The sequence below is a fragment of the Oncorhynchus tshawytscha genome, linkage group LG11, assembly GCF_018296145.1.
Source record: "Oncorhynchus tshawytscha isolate Ot180627B linkage group LG11, Otsh_v2.0, whole genome shotgun sequence".
Taxonomy (NCBI): domain Eukaryota; kingdom Metazoa; phylum Chordata; class Actinopteri; order Salmoniformes; family Salmonidae; genus Oncorhynchus; species Oncorhynchus tshawytscha.
Genome location: NC_056439.1, coordinates 37,873,582 through 37,891,193, shown reverse-complemented (window position 1 = coordinate 37,891,193; position 17,612 = coordinate 37,873,582). Strand labels below are relative to the sequence as shown.

The window sequence follows — 17,612 nt, the reverse complement described above, 5'->3', positions numbered from 1 at the left end:
TTGGCAGAAAAATATTGGTATTTTACTACTTTTCAAAAATCCCTAAAGATAAAGTAGGATGAGGTTTGGGGTCAATTTCCTTACTCAAAAATGGTTCAACAGAATATTAAGTGATTTAAAGCTCATTGACAGTATTTACATAGTTTATACTATAACTGCTTCGGTTAATCTTTTTTTCCAACTGATTCGTTGACAGTCATTAGAAAATGCACTGTATTCTTAGTGCAGGAGGCTGCTGAGGGGAGAACGGCTCATAATAATGACCGGAACAGAGCAAATGGAATGGCATCAAACACCTGGAAACCATGTGTTTGACACCATTCCACTTATTCCGCTCCAGTTATGACTACGAGCCCATTCTCCCCAATTAAGGTGCCACCAACCTTATGTGATTATCCAAAACTGCGAAAACAGGACGATAAACAGCAACTTTTCATGGCTGTTTATTTACCACCACAGACAAATGCTGGCACTAAGACCACACTCAGTCAGCTGTATACGGCAATAAGAAAACAGGAAACCACTCACCCAGAGGCGGCGCTCCTAGTGGCCGGGGACTTTAATGCAGGGAAACTTAAGTTAAATAAATTTCTACCAACATGTTAAATGTGCAACCAGAGGGATAAATAATTATAGATCACCTGTACTCCACACACAGAGACGCGTACAAAGCTCTCTCTCGCCCTTCATTTGGTAAATCAGACCACAACTCTATCCTCCTGATTCCTGCTTACAAGCTAAAATTAAAGCAGGAAGCACCAGTGACTCAGTCTATAAAAAATTGGTCAGATGAAGCAGATGCTAAACTACAGGACTGTTTTGCTAGCACAGACTGGAACATGTTCCGGGTTTCTTCCGATGGCATTGAGTACACCACATCAGTCACTGGCTTTATCAATAAGTGCATCGAGGACGTTGTCCCCATATTGACTGTACGTACATACCCCATCCAGAAGCCATGGATTACAAACATTCGGACTGAGCTAAAGGGTAGAGCTGCCGCTTTCAAGGTGCGGGACTCTAACCCGGAAGTTTACAAGAAATCCTGCTATGCCCTCCAACGAACCATCACAGGCAAAGCGTCAATACAGGACTAAGATTGAATCATACTACAACGGCTCAGGCACTTGTCTTATGTGGCAGGGCTTGCAAACTATTACAGACTACAAAGGGAAGCATAGTGACACAAGCTATATCACTTCTATGCTCGCTTCGAGGCAAGCAACACTGACGCATGAATGAGAGCATCAGCTGTTCCGGACGACTGTGTGATCATGCTCTCCGTAGCCGACGTGAGTAAGACCTTTAAAACAGGTCAACGTACACAAGGCTGTGGGGCCAGACGGATCATCAGGACGTGTGCTGACCAACTTGCAGGTGTCTCCACTGACATTTTCAACATGTCCCTGATTGAGTCTGTAATACCAACATGTTTCAAGCAGACGACCATAGTCCCTGTGCCCAAGAACACAAAGGCAACCTGCCTAAATGACTAGACCCAGATGATGCAATCTCTATTGCACTCCACATTGCCCTTTCCCACCTGGACAAAAGGAACACTTATGTGAGAATGCTATTCATTGACTACAGCTCAGCGTTCAACACCATAGTACCCTCAAAGCTCATCACTAAGCTAAGGATCCTGGGACTAAACACCTCCCTCTGCCACTGGATCCTGGACTTCCTGACGGGCCGCTCCCAGGTGGTGAGGGTAGGTAGCAACACATCTGCAACGCAACACTGGAGCTCCACAGGGGTGCGTGTTCAGTCCCCTCCTGTACTCCCTGTTCACTCACTGCTGCATGGCCCGGCACGACTCCACCATCATTAAGTTTGCAGACAACACAACAGTGGTAGGCCTGATCACAGACAATGACGAGACAGCCTATAGGGAGGAGGTCAGAGACCTGGCCGTGTGGTGCCAGAATAACAACCTATCCCTCAACGTAACCAAGACTAAGGAGATGATTGTGGACTACAGGAAAAGGAGGACTGAGCACGCCCCCATTCTCATCGACAGGCCTGTAGTGGAGCAGGTTGAGAGCTTCAAGTTCCTCCTTGTCCACATCAACAACAAACTAGAATGGTCCAAACACACCAAGACAGTCATGAAGAGGGCACGACAAAGCCTATTCCCCCCCAGGAAACTAAAAAGATTTGGCATGGGTCCTGAGATCCTCAAAAAGTTCTCCAGCTGCAACATCTGCCTGGTACGGCAATTGCTCGGCCTCTGACCGCAAGGCACTAGAGGGTAGTGCGTACGGCCCAGTACATCACTGGGGCTAAGCTGCCTGCCATCCAGGACCTCTACACCAGGCGGTGTCAGCGGAAGGCCCTAAAAATTGTCAAAGACCCCAGCTACCGCATGGCAAGCTGTACCGGAGTGCCAAGTCTTCGACAACAGTTTTTAACCAAAAACCATAAGACTCCTGAATAGGTAATCAAATGGCTACCTGGACTATTTGCATTGTGTGCCTCCCCCCCAAACCTTTTTACACTGCTGCTACTCTCTGTTTATCATATATGCATAGTCACTTTAACTATACATTCATGTGCATACTACCTCAATTGGGCCGACCAACCAGTGCTCCCGCACATTGGCTAACCAGGCTATCTGTATTGTGTCCCGCCACCCACCACCCAGCAACCCCTCTTTTACGCTACTGCTACTCAATGTTCATCATATATGCATGGTCACTTTAACCATATCTACATGTACCCACTACCTCAATCAGCCTGACTAATTGGAGTCTGTATGTAGCCTCGCTACTGTATATAGCCTGCCTTTTTACTGTTGTTTTATTTCTTTACTTACCTATTGTTCACCTAACACCTTTTTTGCACTATTGGTTAGAGCCTGTAAGTAAGCATTACACTGTAAGATCTGTTGTATTCGGAGCACGTGACTCCGAAACTTTGATTTTGATTGGAAGACTTGGATGTTTTGGTATTCAAATCTATTGAAGAAAAACTCCAAGGGGGCAGGATGTGCAGGCAGACATGCAGACTAACTCACATCTTCAGATATACACTGCTCAAAAAAATAAAGGGAACACTTAAACAACACAATGTAACTCCAAGTCAATCACACTTCTGTGAAATCAAACTGTCCACTTAGGAAGCAACACTGATTGACAATAAATACATGAGACGGAGTCTACAACCCACACAAGTGGCTCAGGTAGTGCAGCTCATCCAGGGTGGTACATCAATGCGAGCTGTGGCAAGAAGGTTTGCTGTATCTGTCAGCGTAGTGTCCAGAGCATGGAGGCGCTACCAGGAGACAGGCCAGTACATCAGGAGACGTTGAGGAGGCCGTAGGAGGGCAACAACCCAGCAGCAGGACCGCTACCTCCGCCTTTGTGCAAGGAGGAGCAGGAGGAGCACTGCAAAATGACCTCCAGCAGGCCACAAATGTGCATGTGTCTGCTCAAACGGTCAGAAACAGACTCCATGAGGGTGGTATGAGGGCCCGACGTCCACAGGTCAGGGTTGTGCTTTACAGCCCAACACCGTGCAGGACGTTTGGCATTTGCCAGAGAACACCAAGATTGGCAAATTCGCCACGGGCGCCCTGTGCTCTTCACAGATGAAAGCAGGTTCACACTGAGCACATGTGACAGAGTCTGGAGACGCCGTGGAGAACGTTCTGCTGCCTGCAACATCCTCCAGCATGACCGGTTTGGCGGTGGGTCAGTCATGGTGTGGGGTGGCATTTCTTTGGGGGGCCGCACAGCCCTCCATGTGCTCGCCAGAGGTAGCCTGACTGCCATTAGGTACCGAGATGAGATCCTCAGACCCCTTGTGAGACCATATGCTGGTGTGGTTGGCCCTGGGTTCCTCCTAATGCAAGACAATGCTAGACCTCATGTGGCTGGAGTGTGTCAGCAGTTCCTGCAAGAGGAAGGCATTGATGCTATGGACTGGCCCGCCCGTTCCCCAGACCTGAATCCAATTGAGCACATCTGGGACATCATGTCTCGCTCCATCCACCAACGCCACGTTGCACCACAGACTGTCCAGGAGTTAGCGGATGCTTTAGTCCAGGTCTGGGAGGAGATCCCTCAGGAGACCATCGCCCACCTCATCAGGAGCATGCCCAGGCGTTGTAGGGAGGTCATACAGGCACGTGGAGGCCACACACACTACTGAGCCTCATTTTGACTTGTTTTAAGGACATTACATCAAAGTTGGATCAGCCTGTAGTGTGGTTTTCCACTTTAATTTTGAGTGTGACTCCAAATCCAGGCCTCCATGGGTTGATACATTTGATTTCCATTGATCATTTTTGTGTGATTTTGTTGTCAGCACATTCAACTATGTAAAGAAAAAAATATTTAATTAGAATATTTCATTCATTCAGATCTAGGATGTGTTATTTTAGTGTTCCCTTTATTTTTTTGAGCAGTGTATATACAAAAGGTATGTGGACACCCCTTCAAATTAGTGGATTTGGATATTTCAGCCACACCTGTTGCTGACAGGTGTACAGAATCGAGCACACAGCCATGCAATCTCCATAGACAAACATCGGTAGTAGAATTGCCTTACTGAAGAGCTCAGTGACTTTCAACGTGGCACCGTCATAGGATGCCACCTTTCCAACAAGTCAGTTTGTAAAATGCCTGACCTGCTAGAGCTGCCTCGGTCCACTGTAAGAGCTAATATTGTAAAGTGGAAATGTCTTGGAGCAACAACCTATTCAGCCGCAAAGTGGTAGGCCACACAAGCTCACAGAGCGGGACCGCCGAGTACTGAAGCGCGTAAAAATCATCTGTCCTCGGTTGCAACACTCACTACCAAGTTCCAAACTGCCTCTGGAAGCAATGTCAGCAGAACAACTGTTTGTTGGGAGCTTCATGAAATGGATTTCCATGGCTGAGCAGCTGCACACAAACCTCAGATCACCATGGGCAATGTCAAGGGTCGACTGGCGTGGTGTAATTCAATGCAAAGCGTCGGCGGGAATGGTGTAAAGCTCGCCGCCATTGGACTCTGGAGAAGTGAAAACGCGTTCTCTGGTGATCATTTCACCAGATGGCAGTCTGACGGACGAAACTGTTTGGCGGGTGCCAGGAGAACGCTACCTGCCCGAATGCATAGTGCCAACTGTAAAGTTTGGTGGAGGAATAATGGACTGGGGTTGGTTTTCATGGTTCGGGCTAGGCCCCTTATTTCCAGTGAAGGGAAATCTTAATGCTACAGCATACAATTACATTCTAGACACATCTAATGGAAATCCTTCCCAGAAGAGTGGAGGCTGTTTTGGCAACAAAGAGGGGACCCACTCCATAGTAATGCCCATGGTTTTGGAATGAGATGTTCGACATGTAGGTGTCCACATACTTTTGGTCACGTAGTGTATTTTTACTGTCAGCTCTAATGTGCTCCCAAAGACCAAAGCTGTAACATTATAAAACCAGAGGCAACATGAAGTGTGGTCTTCTTGCACTTCTCTTATCAACAGGTCTGATAACATAAGAACAAAAGGCATCCAAAGGGCACAACTACTGCTCTCACTTTTCCTTAATATCATAGAAATTGTGAGATGGGTGGATTTTCCATTTCCTTCTCAATGAATTAACTAATATGCTCCCCTTATTTAAGTCAACAATTGTTTAGAAAAAAAAACAGCTAAAGAAGCCTCCTCACCATCTTCTGTCCTTATTTCTAGCACAGCCAACTCCTCTGTCTGCTCCCTGGAGTTAAAGTCTTCCCTGGCTGTGCTCCCTGGGGGGGCCTGGAAGGACGAAGCCTCCTGGTGGTGCTGTAGGGGCCCCTCGTTCCTCTGATGCTGTGGGGGCCGATTTGTGTGGACCTGCACAGAGCACACCACTGTTTCCCCGGCAACAGGAGAGGCCTGCGAGACCAGGTCCAGCCAGGACTGACGATGCTTGGCCAGAGAGGACACGGAACTCTGTGATGTTATCGTGCTGACAGGTGAGGAGAAGGATCCATTGGTCTCGCTGGGAGGGGAGAAGGAGTATGGGGGAAGGAGGCTACCCTGGGAGACATGAACATTAAGGGTGTTTCAGCAGGGTTAATAGATGTCCTCTAGTGATTATTTTTTACTTTTACTGTTGAAAAGCGATAACCCAAGTATAAATACAGTAAAGTACACCCACTAAAAGGGTTAAAAAAAATGTTAAGGAAAATAATGTTTAAGACATCTGCAAACTTTAAGGAGTAGGGCATTCAAGGAGTTGGTCTGATGGGAATCTGTGATGTCATCGGCCCCCCCCCTTGTTTGCGGAGTAATAGACAACAAAAGAAAAGCCCCACTTGTGATGTCATGACATATCTGGACCACCTATTTAGATGTGCCTTTTGTTAAGTAAATCAGGTGTTAAATGAGGTGAAAAGACTGGAGTGCCACTTTAACGCTCAACACTTTGCAGAAAGAAATGCAACACAGTGTAACTAGGGCCCAAAGTTTTTCTTGGTCAGGTCACACGATTAGGAAAAACTCCTAGCCCTAATTACCAGGGCTTCCTCAACAACCCAGTGCCTACTGACCTGATGTCCACTGCCATGTGGACCACCCACATCCGCAGAGTCCTGGCTCATCTGCTCTGAGTATGGGGGAGGGGGAGCCTCTATTGTCTCAGCCTCCTCGTGATCACTCGCCTCGCTGTAGCACTCTGGACAGAGTCAAAATGCCATTAGGCTACATACTCCCCAGTCTTCGGCTTGACAAACAATAATCAGCAGTGATACTGAGGCAGTAGTAAATAACAGAGTGAGTCAGTTGGTGGAATTGACTGATAAATGATAAACCATTCTGACGGATCAACATGAAAACCTACCAGCAGTGTTTCCCTCTGCCAATTCATATTGGATTGAAGCGAGCCCAAGCTTATTCAACCATCTGCAAAAGACAAAGAGAAACGGTCACATTTCTCACACTGCTTCTATGATGACACTCTTGACTTACATGACTCTCTTCATGTGACTTACATGTTCATCTCCTCGTAGGTATCAGCTGCAAAGTGAAACATCATGACTTGTGGGTGACATGCTTTGATGGCACTGCAAGAGAGAGGTGAACATTTACTTTCTCACTGTGTTCAATCACTCACTCTGCTCAGACTGAAAAAGTTTCAGTAAATGTTCAATGATTTCTTGGAATAGACCTCATTGACATTTTTACACCAACAGTAGCATGATTTTATAAAATAAGAAAATTGTTAATTACAATTTTTTCTTGCACTCCAATGCTCTGTCGATCATGAAGTCAGTCAGGTTAATGTATCCCTCTGCTTTCTCTGCCTAAAAATAAGACCGGATTGACAGATTCTAAGCATTAAAGCAATAAAAAAATAAAAAACACTATTCCATGCACCATCACCTAATTCATAACACCTTAAATTCTTGATATTGATTACTGCATTGTTGGGTTTGGAGCTTGCAAGAAAGGCTTTTCACTGTACTTGTGCACGTGACATTAAAACTTGAAACACCCGTCACCTTTTCTCAATTTCTAGTTCCCTCAAATTTGTTTTGACACATGGTAAACACAGGCTTTATTAATTCCTCCATCATGCCAATAAGTCATGCAGATCACATCAGCCTCTGTAGAAGAAACTGACACACTGACATTTTCAGCTTCAGGAAACACCATGTCAAACTCCAACAGTGACGAGAGGCAGCAGGCAGCTGTGGCAATGACAGGATGACTCTGCGTAGCGGGCTAAGTGGTGAGCGTTACTCACCAGCGGATTCATGTACCAGTACAGAGAAGTCTTCTTCAGCACAAACCAGTACTTCTTCCATTTGAAGCCCAGGAAGCCCTTTCCTTCCTTCTTCCTGTAGAGCCAGCCCTGGTGGTCAGATTCCCCCAGCTCTTTAACCGAGACCCTCCGCCTGCTCATTGCCACATTACCTGATCATAGAAACACACACAGAGGAGATGGTGCATGAATTCAGGAACTGTGGTTGGATGCAACAATAAACCCTCCATTTCAATGTATTGCAATGCAGGCATTTTAATACGACACTTTGATTGGTCTCATAAATTATATTTATGTACAGCAAATTCAGAATCTCTTTTAACCACTTTCAGCCTACCTGTGTCACATGTAAGTTGTCAGACAGGAAGTAGTCAAAAAGGTCTTCCAAAGGATTATATCACACACAATGAAGCACAGACTGCTCAGCATACAGTAACTGCCCATGAACAGAAGGCTAATAATACTGGGCTCTCTTGCTGAGCTTGGTCTTAAGGCATTTGCAACACAACCCTCCACACACACACTCTAATCATCCCGTCACTTCACACACGCCCACATCAAGGGGCCAAATTACAATTGAGCTGCACAAACAGCAAGCAGCAGAATCAGGCCTGGATAACAATTTACCTCCTCGAGTCTTCCTCCTGGACTTCTGTCTCAGGGAAACCTTGGAGAACAGAAGGTAGTAAGAGGTCAGATAGTCACTAGTTCAGGAGATGGGTGATTGAAGGTAGTGCTCAATCAGACAGTCCCTCACCCAACTACCTCAAATATAGTCTCTGGAACATCCTGTTTCACACCAAGTGTCACATGGGTCTCTCTCGCTCTCAGTCTCTCTCGAAAATAATTATTTGTTGCCATCTTGTGTGTGCATTCTCTCTCAAACATACTGTTGTTTCTTTCATGTTTTCATTCTCGTTCTCTCTCTGATATTGTAAATGTGGTATTTACAAAAAATATATATTTTTTATATATACTGAATAAAAATATCAACTCAACATGCAACAATTTCAAAGATTTTACTGAGTTACAGTTCATAAGAGGAAATCAGTCAATTGAAATACATTAATTAGCCCCTAATCTATGGATTTCACATGACTGGGAATACAGATATGCAGCTGTTGGTCACAGATAACTTTTTTTTTTAAACTATGGGCCTCTGGATCTTGTCACGGTATTTCTGTGCATTCAAATTGCCATCGATAAACTGAAATTGTGTTCGTAGCCCATAGATTATGCTTGTCCACCATGGGGCACTCTGTTCACAACTTTGACATCAGCAAACCGATCACTCACATAGCGCCATACGTGGCCTGTGGTAGGGAGTCTGGTTGGACGTACTGCCAAATTCTCTAAAACCACGTTGGAGGCAGCTTACGGTAGAGAAATAAACAGCATGCCAATTGCACGCTCCCTCAAAACTTGAGACATCTGTGGCAATGTGTTGTTTGACAAAACTGCACATGTGTAATGATCATGGGGTTTAATCAGCTTCTTGATATGCCACACCTGTCAGGTGGATGGATTATCTTGGCAAAGGAGAAATGTTCACTAACAGGGAAGTAAACAAATTTTTGCACAATGAGAGAAATAAGCTTTTTGTGTATATGGACATTTTCTGCAATCTTTTAGTTCAGCTCTTGAAACATGGGATCAACACTACATGTTGCGTTGATATTTTGTTCAGTGTATAAAGTTAAATAATATTTAATGATGACATATGAGAAAGGAATTATAGATCATCTCCAGTACTTACAGGGTTGTAGTCATCAGCTGCCATGGAGGGAGCCAGAGATATAGGGAAGGCAGCCTGCAGAGAGAGACCTTTTAGTTTATTCACAGACCTTAAAATACTAATGCACCGTCGTTGGATGCAACAAGAAACAAAAAACATTTACCCTCCATTTTAAATCAATAGACTGAGTACAATACTATAAATGTCAGAACGTCAACTTGTTCTCTCTGGATTCAGAAAAAAAGGGGGAACTGCCTCACATCATGGATGAGTAGGTAGCCATTTAAAGCATGTACTGTAAGTTGCATTTTGCCCCCATAGGTCAATTTTCACATGATTGTGTCAGCAGGTAGCCTAGCGGTTGCTGGTTCAAATCCCTGAGCAGACTAGGTGAAAAATATGTCAATGTGCCATTGAGCAAGGCACTTAATCCTAATTGCTCCAGTAAGTCACTTTGGATAAAAGTGTCTGCTAACGGACAAACAAAAGTGTAGTCAGTCCTTTTCATTACAGCAAAACATCTTCAAACCAAACATGGAAACCGACATTGTCACAGGCAGAAACACAGTTCTTTGCATTGACATTATTGACAAACTTCCTCATAGGATACTCCCTCAAGGGAACTGGGTTCCAAACAGAGAATAACTGAAGGTTTCGATGGTGGGACCCTAACAGACCCCATAGCCACACAAACCAAAAGGTACCTTGCCAGTGAGAAAAGCATGTCAACTAAGGAAACACTCATTCCAGATCCATAATAGATCCATAGTAAATACATCCAATTCAGTAAGATGTATGATTTGAAAACTATTTTTAAGTACTGGCAGAGCAAAAATCCCATTCCTATAATACCATACTACATACAACATAAATGATATCAAGATGATACATTTTTTATACAGTACCTGCTGCTTTCAAACCAGGTTAAGAGATATACACTTCAGAGTCCTGCTTCAGTTAAACTACCTGCATCGTAAGGCTGGTCCTCACCAAATGACACATACCACAGAAAGGAAACCTACCCAGCATACACTTCTCCCTCAGGCTTGCTCAACACACTTGCATTTCAGTCAGCAACACGTTTCCGGTTGTTAGCCAACCGGTGACCATGAGCTAAACTGAATGATGCTTCACTGTTACCACAGCTGCAGCCTTATGCAATGTCTATGAACTTCACTCTATGGATCCACTAACCACAGCTAAACAGATGAACTAACTGCACCAGTTATCAGATTACAGAAACTATGTAACAACCAACTCTAGAGAGCAGCATAACCACATCAGAGAGGTCAAGAGGGGCAAAATGCTTCCACACTCAATCACTGCTGGTTAGTGCTATCTGGGGGATCCATGGGACTTCACTACCCTAAAACCTAACCTAACTCTAACCATCTTCAATAGGGTAGGGACCTCCCAAGAATCCCAAATAGGACCAACAACGGCCATGGTTGGAACTGAATACAATATCACAAAACTACGGTGTACACCTAATTGTAGGATTTGTTATGCCCAAGTGCTAAACAAAACACTGACTCGACTAATCCCGGGTTCAGTGAAAGTTTTTATGCCTAGCCATTTACTAAAATGTGTGTCTTTCTATGATGTATTGACTAGTTCAATTGTTTAACCAAACCCCGTGTTTGTGTAAAGATCATATTGGCCTATAATAATGCAGTTTTAACTAACAGGGCAACGAAAAAAACAATTGGTGTTCAAACATTAAATTGAGTCAAGTAGTCAAATATATCACCCCAAAACATACCTGCAACCTAGATTTGAAAATGCGTATTTTAACGACGATAACGTTTCTGTTGAAGGAGAGTTTGCAACGTCGAAACTCCGCTAAAACGTTGTCGAACATTAGGGTCCTTATAAAGTATCAGTGATTCAGAATTCTTTCACTTGAGTTAGTGTGTGCGCCACCACCCAGTAACCACTAGATGTCCCTCTAGCCAGCGCATCAAATGTGTAAAGACCTGTTGATTTGACTTTCATTGAATTGTCAAACTCTTGCTGTAGCCCATATATATCCAGTCTGTGCAAACAATTACAAGTACACTTGCCATAATCATGCGGATATTACAGTCTATCAAAGCCATTATTACTGAATTAATTTCATAAAATATACTATAACGGAGGTGCCTTAGGAAAAAGGAAATAAATGTGTAAGATCATCAGAAGATTGCGGGAGCTGTATTGTTAGACTTCCGTGCAGCCTTTGATATTATTGACCATAATCGGTCATTGGAAAAACGTGTGTTTTGGCTTTACATCCTCTGATATATATTGGGTTGAGAGCTATCTATCCAATAGAACACAGAGGGTATTCTTTAATGGAAGCTTATCTAAAGCAAATCATGTAAAGTGTGGTATTCCGTAAGGCAGCTCTCTTGGCCCTCTACTGTTCTCTATTTTTGTACTAATGATCTACCTCTAGCACTAAGCAAAGCCTGTGTATGTATGCTGATGATTCAACATTGTACACGTCAGCAACCACAGCTAGTGAAATCATTGCAACCCTAAACAAAGAGTAGCAATCAGTTTTGAAATGGGTGGTTAGTAATAAACTAGCACTGAACATTTCTAAAACTAAAAGCATTGTATTTGGTACAAATCATTCCCTAAGTTCTAGGCCTCAGCTGAATTTGGTAATGACTGATGTGGCGGTGTCATTTTTATTGAAAAAATAATATACAAGGTTTCTAAACACTTCTACAATAATGTGGATGCCTCCATGATTACGGATAATCATGAAGGAATCATAGATAATGATGAGAAAGGTAGACGCAGAAATATCATACCTCCCATTATTGTAATGGTGAGAGGTTAGCATGTCTTGGGGTATGATATGTAACTTTCTCACTCATTATTTACGATTTATTCAGGATTATCCGTAATCATGGAGGCATCCACATTATTGTAGAAGTGTTTAGAAATATTTTCTATAAAAGTGACCCCAAAATGCAACAATACATTACATACCAATCATTTCTATGGAGTACAGAGCCCCACCCCCCAACATATGGGTCACTGTCCCAATTATTTTGGAGCTCACTGTATGTATGCATGTAACTGTCCGTCAGACCTTTTTTAGTAATATTGTTCTTATAAAAAGTGTGTAGTTCAGTCCTTGCCTATTGATATGTATTATGTCATGTTTTATGTGGACCTCAGGAAGAGTAGCCGCTGCTTCAGCAACAGATAATAAAACACTAGATCACAGGCAGAGAGTTCCCTCTTGGTCCACTTATGGTTTTCTGGGAGGAAATATGTGGGGAAATCAAAACTCCTCTCTCCCTGTGGGGAGCACAAGCCGTAGCCATAACATTGTCTGCATGCATGAGCAGATCTAGCGCTCTGACTGGGGCTGTAACGTTTGTGGATGGAAGCTGCTATCTGCTCCGAGGTTTGAATGTGGTGGGTTCTCCCAGTGCTGGGAGACTAGTGGCAAACCAGACATATTCCTGGAGATTCCTGGACAACTATAATATAGAGGTTACCCTCCTCCTCGTGTCCCCCCCTGACCTCAACTCTCATGGGGCTCATTTCATGCCCCATTGCGCCCAAAAAGTGACAGGCATAATATAGGGACGTACAGGCTACACTTGTGTATAATACGTCATCCTGTTGACTTGACATTCATTGAATTGTCACACTCTTTGCTGTGGACCATATACAGTATACCCACAGTCTGCGCAAACAATTACACTTGCCATAATCATGCTGGTATTACATTCTACTAAAGCCATCACTATTGAATCAATTTCACAAAATATACCATTATGGAGGTTCCGTCCGTCCGTCCCTCCCTCCCTCCGTCCGTCTCTCCCTCCCTCCCTCCGTCCCATATCAAGTAACACCATTGTCATTAAGTTAAAATGAACTGGGCCATGGCTTTTTTTGTTTTCAAATGGAAAAGATTGCTGCTACTGTTCTCATTCCTTCTAGAACAAAAGTCTTAGCATGTCGCATTAGAATGATTTAGCACTGAACATGTTTTGTAACATAAAAAAGCACAGTGGGGGAAATTAAGTAAGCCCTCCGCCACTCATGTCAGAGTCCAATAGCCTTCCTGGGAATGTAGATTTGTCACAGCATTCTGGGCTAAATCTCCCGTCATGTTCCATTCTGATAATTGTCACGGCACTTATCTAATATTCCCGAGCCCTGCTCCGGAGCAAGGGGCTTTCACTGGCAGACAGTGTCTCTTCTTTACCTGGGGTCTCTCATGCTGGGCTTGGGCCCCGGGCTGCAGGGCGGGAGATGGTATCAGGTTCTTTACACTGCTCAGTGTGCTGTGACTACAGGAGGTTGGAAAAGGCCCCACTGCACTGTAAGACCCTGTTATAGGTATTTCCCAGTTGCCTGGCATTGTGGCACTATTTCCACAGGGAACACAGAGTGCTGCAGTGGTCCATAATTTGATGAGCAATGATGATCCCCCCACCTACATACATGATCCCCTGCTCCTTCTGAAAATATTCAGAGGGAAAAAATTTAAATGTATGACTTACACAGTACCCCCCCGGCTTTGACATTTAGGTCTTCTTGTGTTAAATAAGTCCTGGACAGCATGCACCTGCAGTGCACTAGTGATACATTCCCTTGTCACTAGGCCCCGTGGTCATTTATCAGACCCCACTGGATGTGTATGTCTGTTGTGTGTGATTTATGGATTGATATTAACTCATGGCTCTCTTGGATATGACAGGAGGGGAGGAGGCAGGAAAGTGATGGCCAGTGCCCAATATTTAAAAAGTTATCCATCTGGATTTCACCTATCAGATAGGATTAAGTCCCCAATCAAGTCAATGATTGGTAAATTATATTTCTATACATTTAATCCTATCAGATAGGCGAAATCCAGATGGATAACTTTTGAAATACTGGGCCCATGCAGAGGCTTGGCCGCTGAATATTACGATACCCCCCCAGCCAGGTAATCCAATATTTAGATCTGTCATAACCAAGCAGTGGCAGGTCAATTTCAACAACGGCTCATTTTGAGACATAACAGTTGGACATGTCCCGCTGCTGATAAGAGCTTCCAGAATGGCCACTTTCATGGTTAGCTATTAACTGATATTATTAAACTGGCAATGAAATGGCCACCATTATGAAGACCATGAAGGATATGGATAATGGTTTAGTGTTTGTACCAGGTCGCTTGTTAATCTGTGGTTGATTCTCTCTCACACTCGCTCTCACTCTTCTCCTCCAAAAACGACCCTTTAATTGATAGAGTATGGCAGAGTTATAAATCTATCACTGTTCATTGAATTGTGAAATCAATGCTAAGTATGTGTGCTTCATTCATCACATGAGTACTCCAGGGCTTCTCATCACCATTAACAGGATCATGGGGGATTGGGATGTGGGGATGGAGACCAGGAGCCACTCTGAACCAGTGGGGTAGAGATAGAGTTCATGGACACAAAACAGATTATTTTAAGGCTCAGGGGTCAGACATGTCCTTACCGCTTGGGAGAAGGACCAGGATCGAATATGAGGTTGGCTGTATCTGGTGAGAAGAGAGGAGGCGGCAAGATTAGAAACAAAGCATCTAGCATAGAATCTAGACTAATGACAATTAGTCAGTGGGCACATGGGTAACATTCACTTGTCCAAACCACTCATTCTACCCCCTGCATCAACCTCAACATACCACATACACTTACTATACCATTTTGGTTTTGGATGACACATACAGGAAGTTGAAAATCACCAACACATACTTAGTGCATCCTTGGCTCATACATAGGCACTTACTGTCTTTATCTAGCCTCCATTTCAGTTAACTTTCATATACAATTTGCGCTGACAAAATGGGTATTGTGGCCAGATTTTTTTCTCTCTGTGGCGGGAGGACACAGACAGGCAAAGAGCCACGTGTTTTTCCCTGTCTGATGATTCTTTCCCCCCAGTGTCAGTAAATTCAAAACTTGTTCGATGGTCTCAGAAGGTTGGTTTAAGATGGCTGAGACATGGTGAGATTTATGATCAGTCCTTCAGCTAATACATCTGTGGATGTGCCCGCCTCTGATTTTTTAGAAAGGGCTACTGAAAATAATTAACTTGTCTGTAAGTGGATTAGCTAGATACTTGAGTGTCCTAAACTTATTGAATATTCATAATCAAGTGTTTCTGCTGTTACATGCAAATAATCACTCAATTGTCTACTATATTGTGTAACAGTGTGATCTGAAATCTGTGCAATTAGGACAGATAAGGGTCTTAATATGTGAGCACTCATCATGTGTGACAAACAAGCAGAGAATGAGGGGGTCTTAAAATAGCAGTTTGGGGTGTGTGAGTGTGTTGGGATTAGTCATCAATCCCAGTGTTAATGAGTGCAGTCACACCTCCTCAGGCCCAATGAGAGGCTCTACCAAACAGACAGGGTGATCCTTCCACCATCGTCAGTCAGTAGGTTGGAGCAGCTACAGTATTTATAGTTTGTTTGGAAAATCATGTTTTGTTATAACACGGTCATCATTTGTGATTCCTCTTGTAGGAGGTCACCGAAGTGAGGTTAATTTCATTTCAATAAAGGGAATAAAATATGATTGGTGATGTCTTCAGAGATTAAACCCAAATCCCTAAAATAAGAACTATCCTCATTCAGAGCCCTCCATTTCCACACAGAAGGATCTGCCCTATTCCTTCTGGGTCTTAATCATTCAAAGAAAGTCATGCCTTGCGGTTGTAACACTACCTGTCTGATCTAACATGTGGTATCCCAGTAGTCTGTTGGTCTTCTTGTCTGGTCATCTGACACCACGAGGCTGAGGTTAGTTTTCTAACACACTTTTTTTTTCATTTGTCATTAAAATCCAGTTCAGAGCACCCACCCCTGGCTTGGTTAAAAACATGCCACTACTCCCTGACTGACTGGGGGCTCCAGTCAGATGTCACCAAATATCAGGGGTATTTGTCCTATCTGACCTCATACTTCACATGCTTACAGTACAACACACAAGCACTTGAGAATGGGTTGTTATGAGTGTTATGGTTGACGTAATGTGACCACCCACCTGTTGGGGAAGCCACTGCTGGAGCGCCTGTCAGACACCTGTGAGTGACGGACACAAAGAACGAAGTTAACTCATTCACTACCCAGACAGCACTGGTCAACAGTTACTGGCCTTCTGAGTCACTTTCTCTGCATCTTCTGTTCTTGTGAGTTAGAGACTACACTAGTCTGTCTTGCCCATATCGTTGAAAGGCATTGGAGGCAAGACCTGCTCTACAGTCACTTAAAAATCCTTACATTTTTTAAGAACATCTATGTGGCTAATTTAGAAGTTTTGATTTACTAATGTGTTAAGTTGGACAAATCGCTGATTCGCCTCCAAAGCTTAACATGTAAAAAAGAAAAATAGAGAGCATGTCATTCAACACACCAACATAATTTCCTTCAAAGAAAATGGTGAAAAGAAATACATACAAATCTGTCAACATACATAACATCTTTCCCTTTTCACATGAACATAATGCATGGCTGTGGCTTGTGTTAGAAGTGAGCAAACATTGCAGGGAGAAGCAAAGAGCAGGCTGTATTTTCTTCCCACCACAAACATGCAGATTAGTTAAGGACCGCATGTTGCCATAGCTAGGCAGGCTAGGGCAGGGCACAGAAGGTTAGAAGGAAGAGAGACTAAAACAAACAGACAGGGGGCACCCAGACAACCGGTATAATCATGCAGGGAAAAGGTAGAGGGGGAGAAAGTAGTGAGATTAATGTAGAAATATGACAAAGTCAATGTTGTTGTTCTTGTCTAGTATTATGATTTTCAAAAGCCAAATTGGTCTGCCAGCTTTTTTGATCAAATGTAACAAATAAAATAAAGTGAGTCCCGAGTGCAATTTAGATGTAGGTGAAAAGGCGTACAGAGGTTAAGAGTATATTTTAAGCAAGATATCTTGACAGTACAATAAGACATTTGCTTCACTCTCCTTAATTAGAACGTAGGGTCCATTTAAGTTTGAAATAAGGCAGTTGCAGAAGCATGGCCAGCAGAGAGAGAGACAAGGTAACTTTAGCTTGACTATCCAGTTTCACCACATGCTTAAAAAAAAAACAGAAGTAGAGTTCATTCTCAAAAGGTCAAAGCAAACTAGGCCAGATCATAACAGCTTTAAGCCCC

The 17,612-nt window shown here is 43.5% G+C and overlaps 1 protein-coding gene across 3 annotated transcripts in view; it reads right to left on the bottom strand.

Moving 5' to 3' along the window:
• LOC112261962 (connector enhancer of kinase suppressor of ras 3) overlaps nucleotides 1–17,612 on the bottom strand; it is a 76,877-nt gene that overhangs the window by 1,603 nt on the left and 57,662 nt on the right. For all 3 annotated transcript variants that reach the window (XM_042330079.1, XM_042330078.1, XM_024437618.2), the window contains 10 exons: nucleotides 16,500–16,537; nucleotides 14,944–14,986; nucleotides 9,487–9,540; nucleotides 8,358–8,397; nucleotides 7,713–7,882; nucleotides 7,196–7,269; nucleotides 6,958–7,029; nucleotides 6,807–6,868; nucleotides 6,517–6,641; nucleotides 5,653–6,004 (listed from right to left, as the gene is read on the bottom strand). In XM_042330079.1, coding sequence (XP_042186013.1) covers nucleotides 5,653–6,004; nucleotides 6,517–6,641; nucleotides 6,807–6,868; nucleotides 6,958–7,029; nucleotides 7,196–7,269; nucleotides 7,713–7,882; nucleotides 8,358–8,397; nucleotides 9,487–9,540; nucleotides 14,944–14,986; nucleotides 16,500–16,537 — 1,030 coding nt within the window. The remainder of the gene's footprint in view (nucleotides 1–5,652; nucleotides 6,005–6,516; nucleotides 6,642–6,806; nucleotides 6,869–6,957; nucleotides 7,030–7,195; nucleotides 7,270–7,712; nucleotides 7,883–8,357; nucleotides 8,398–9,486; nucleotides 9,541–14,943; nucleotides 14,987–16,499; nucleotides 16,538–17,612) is intronic.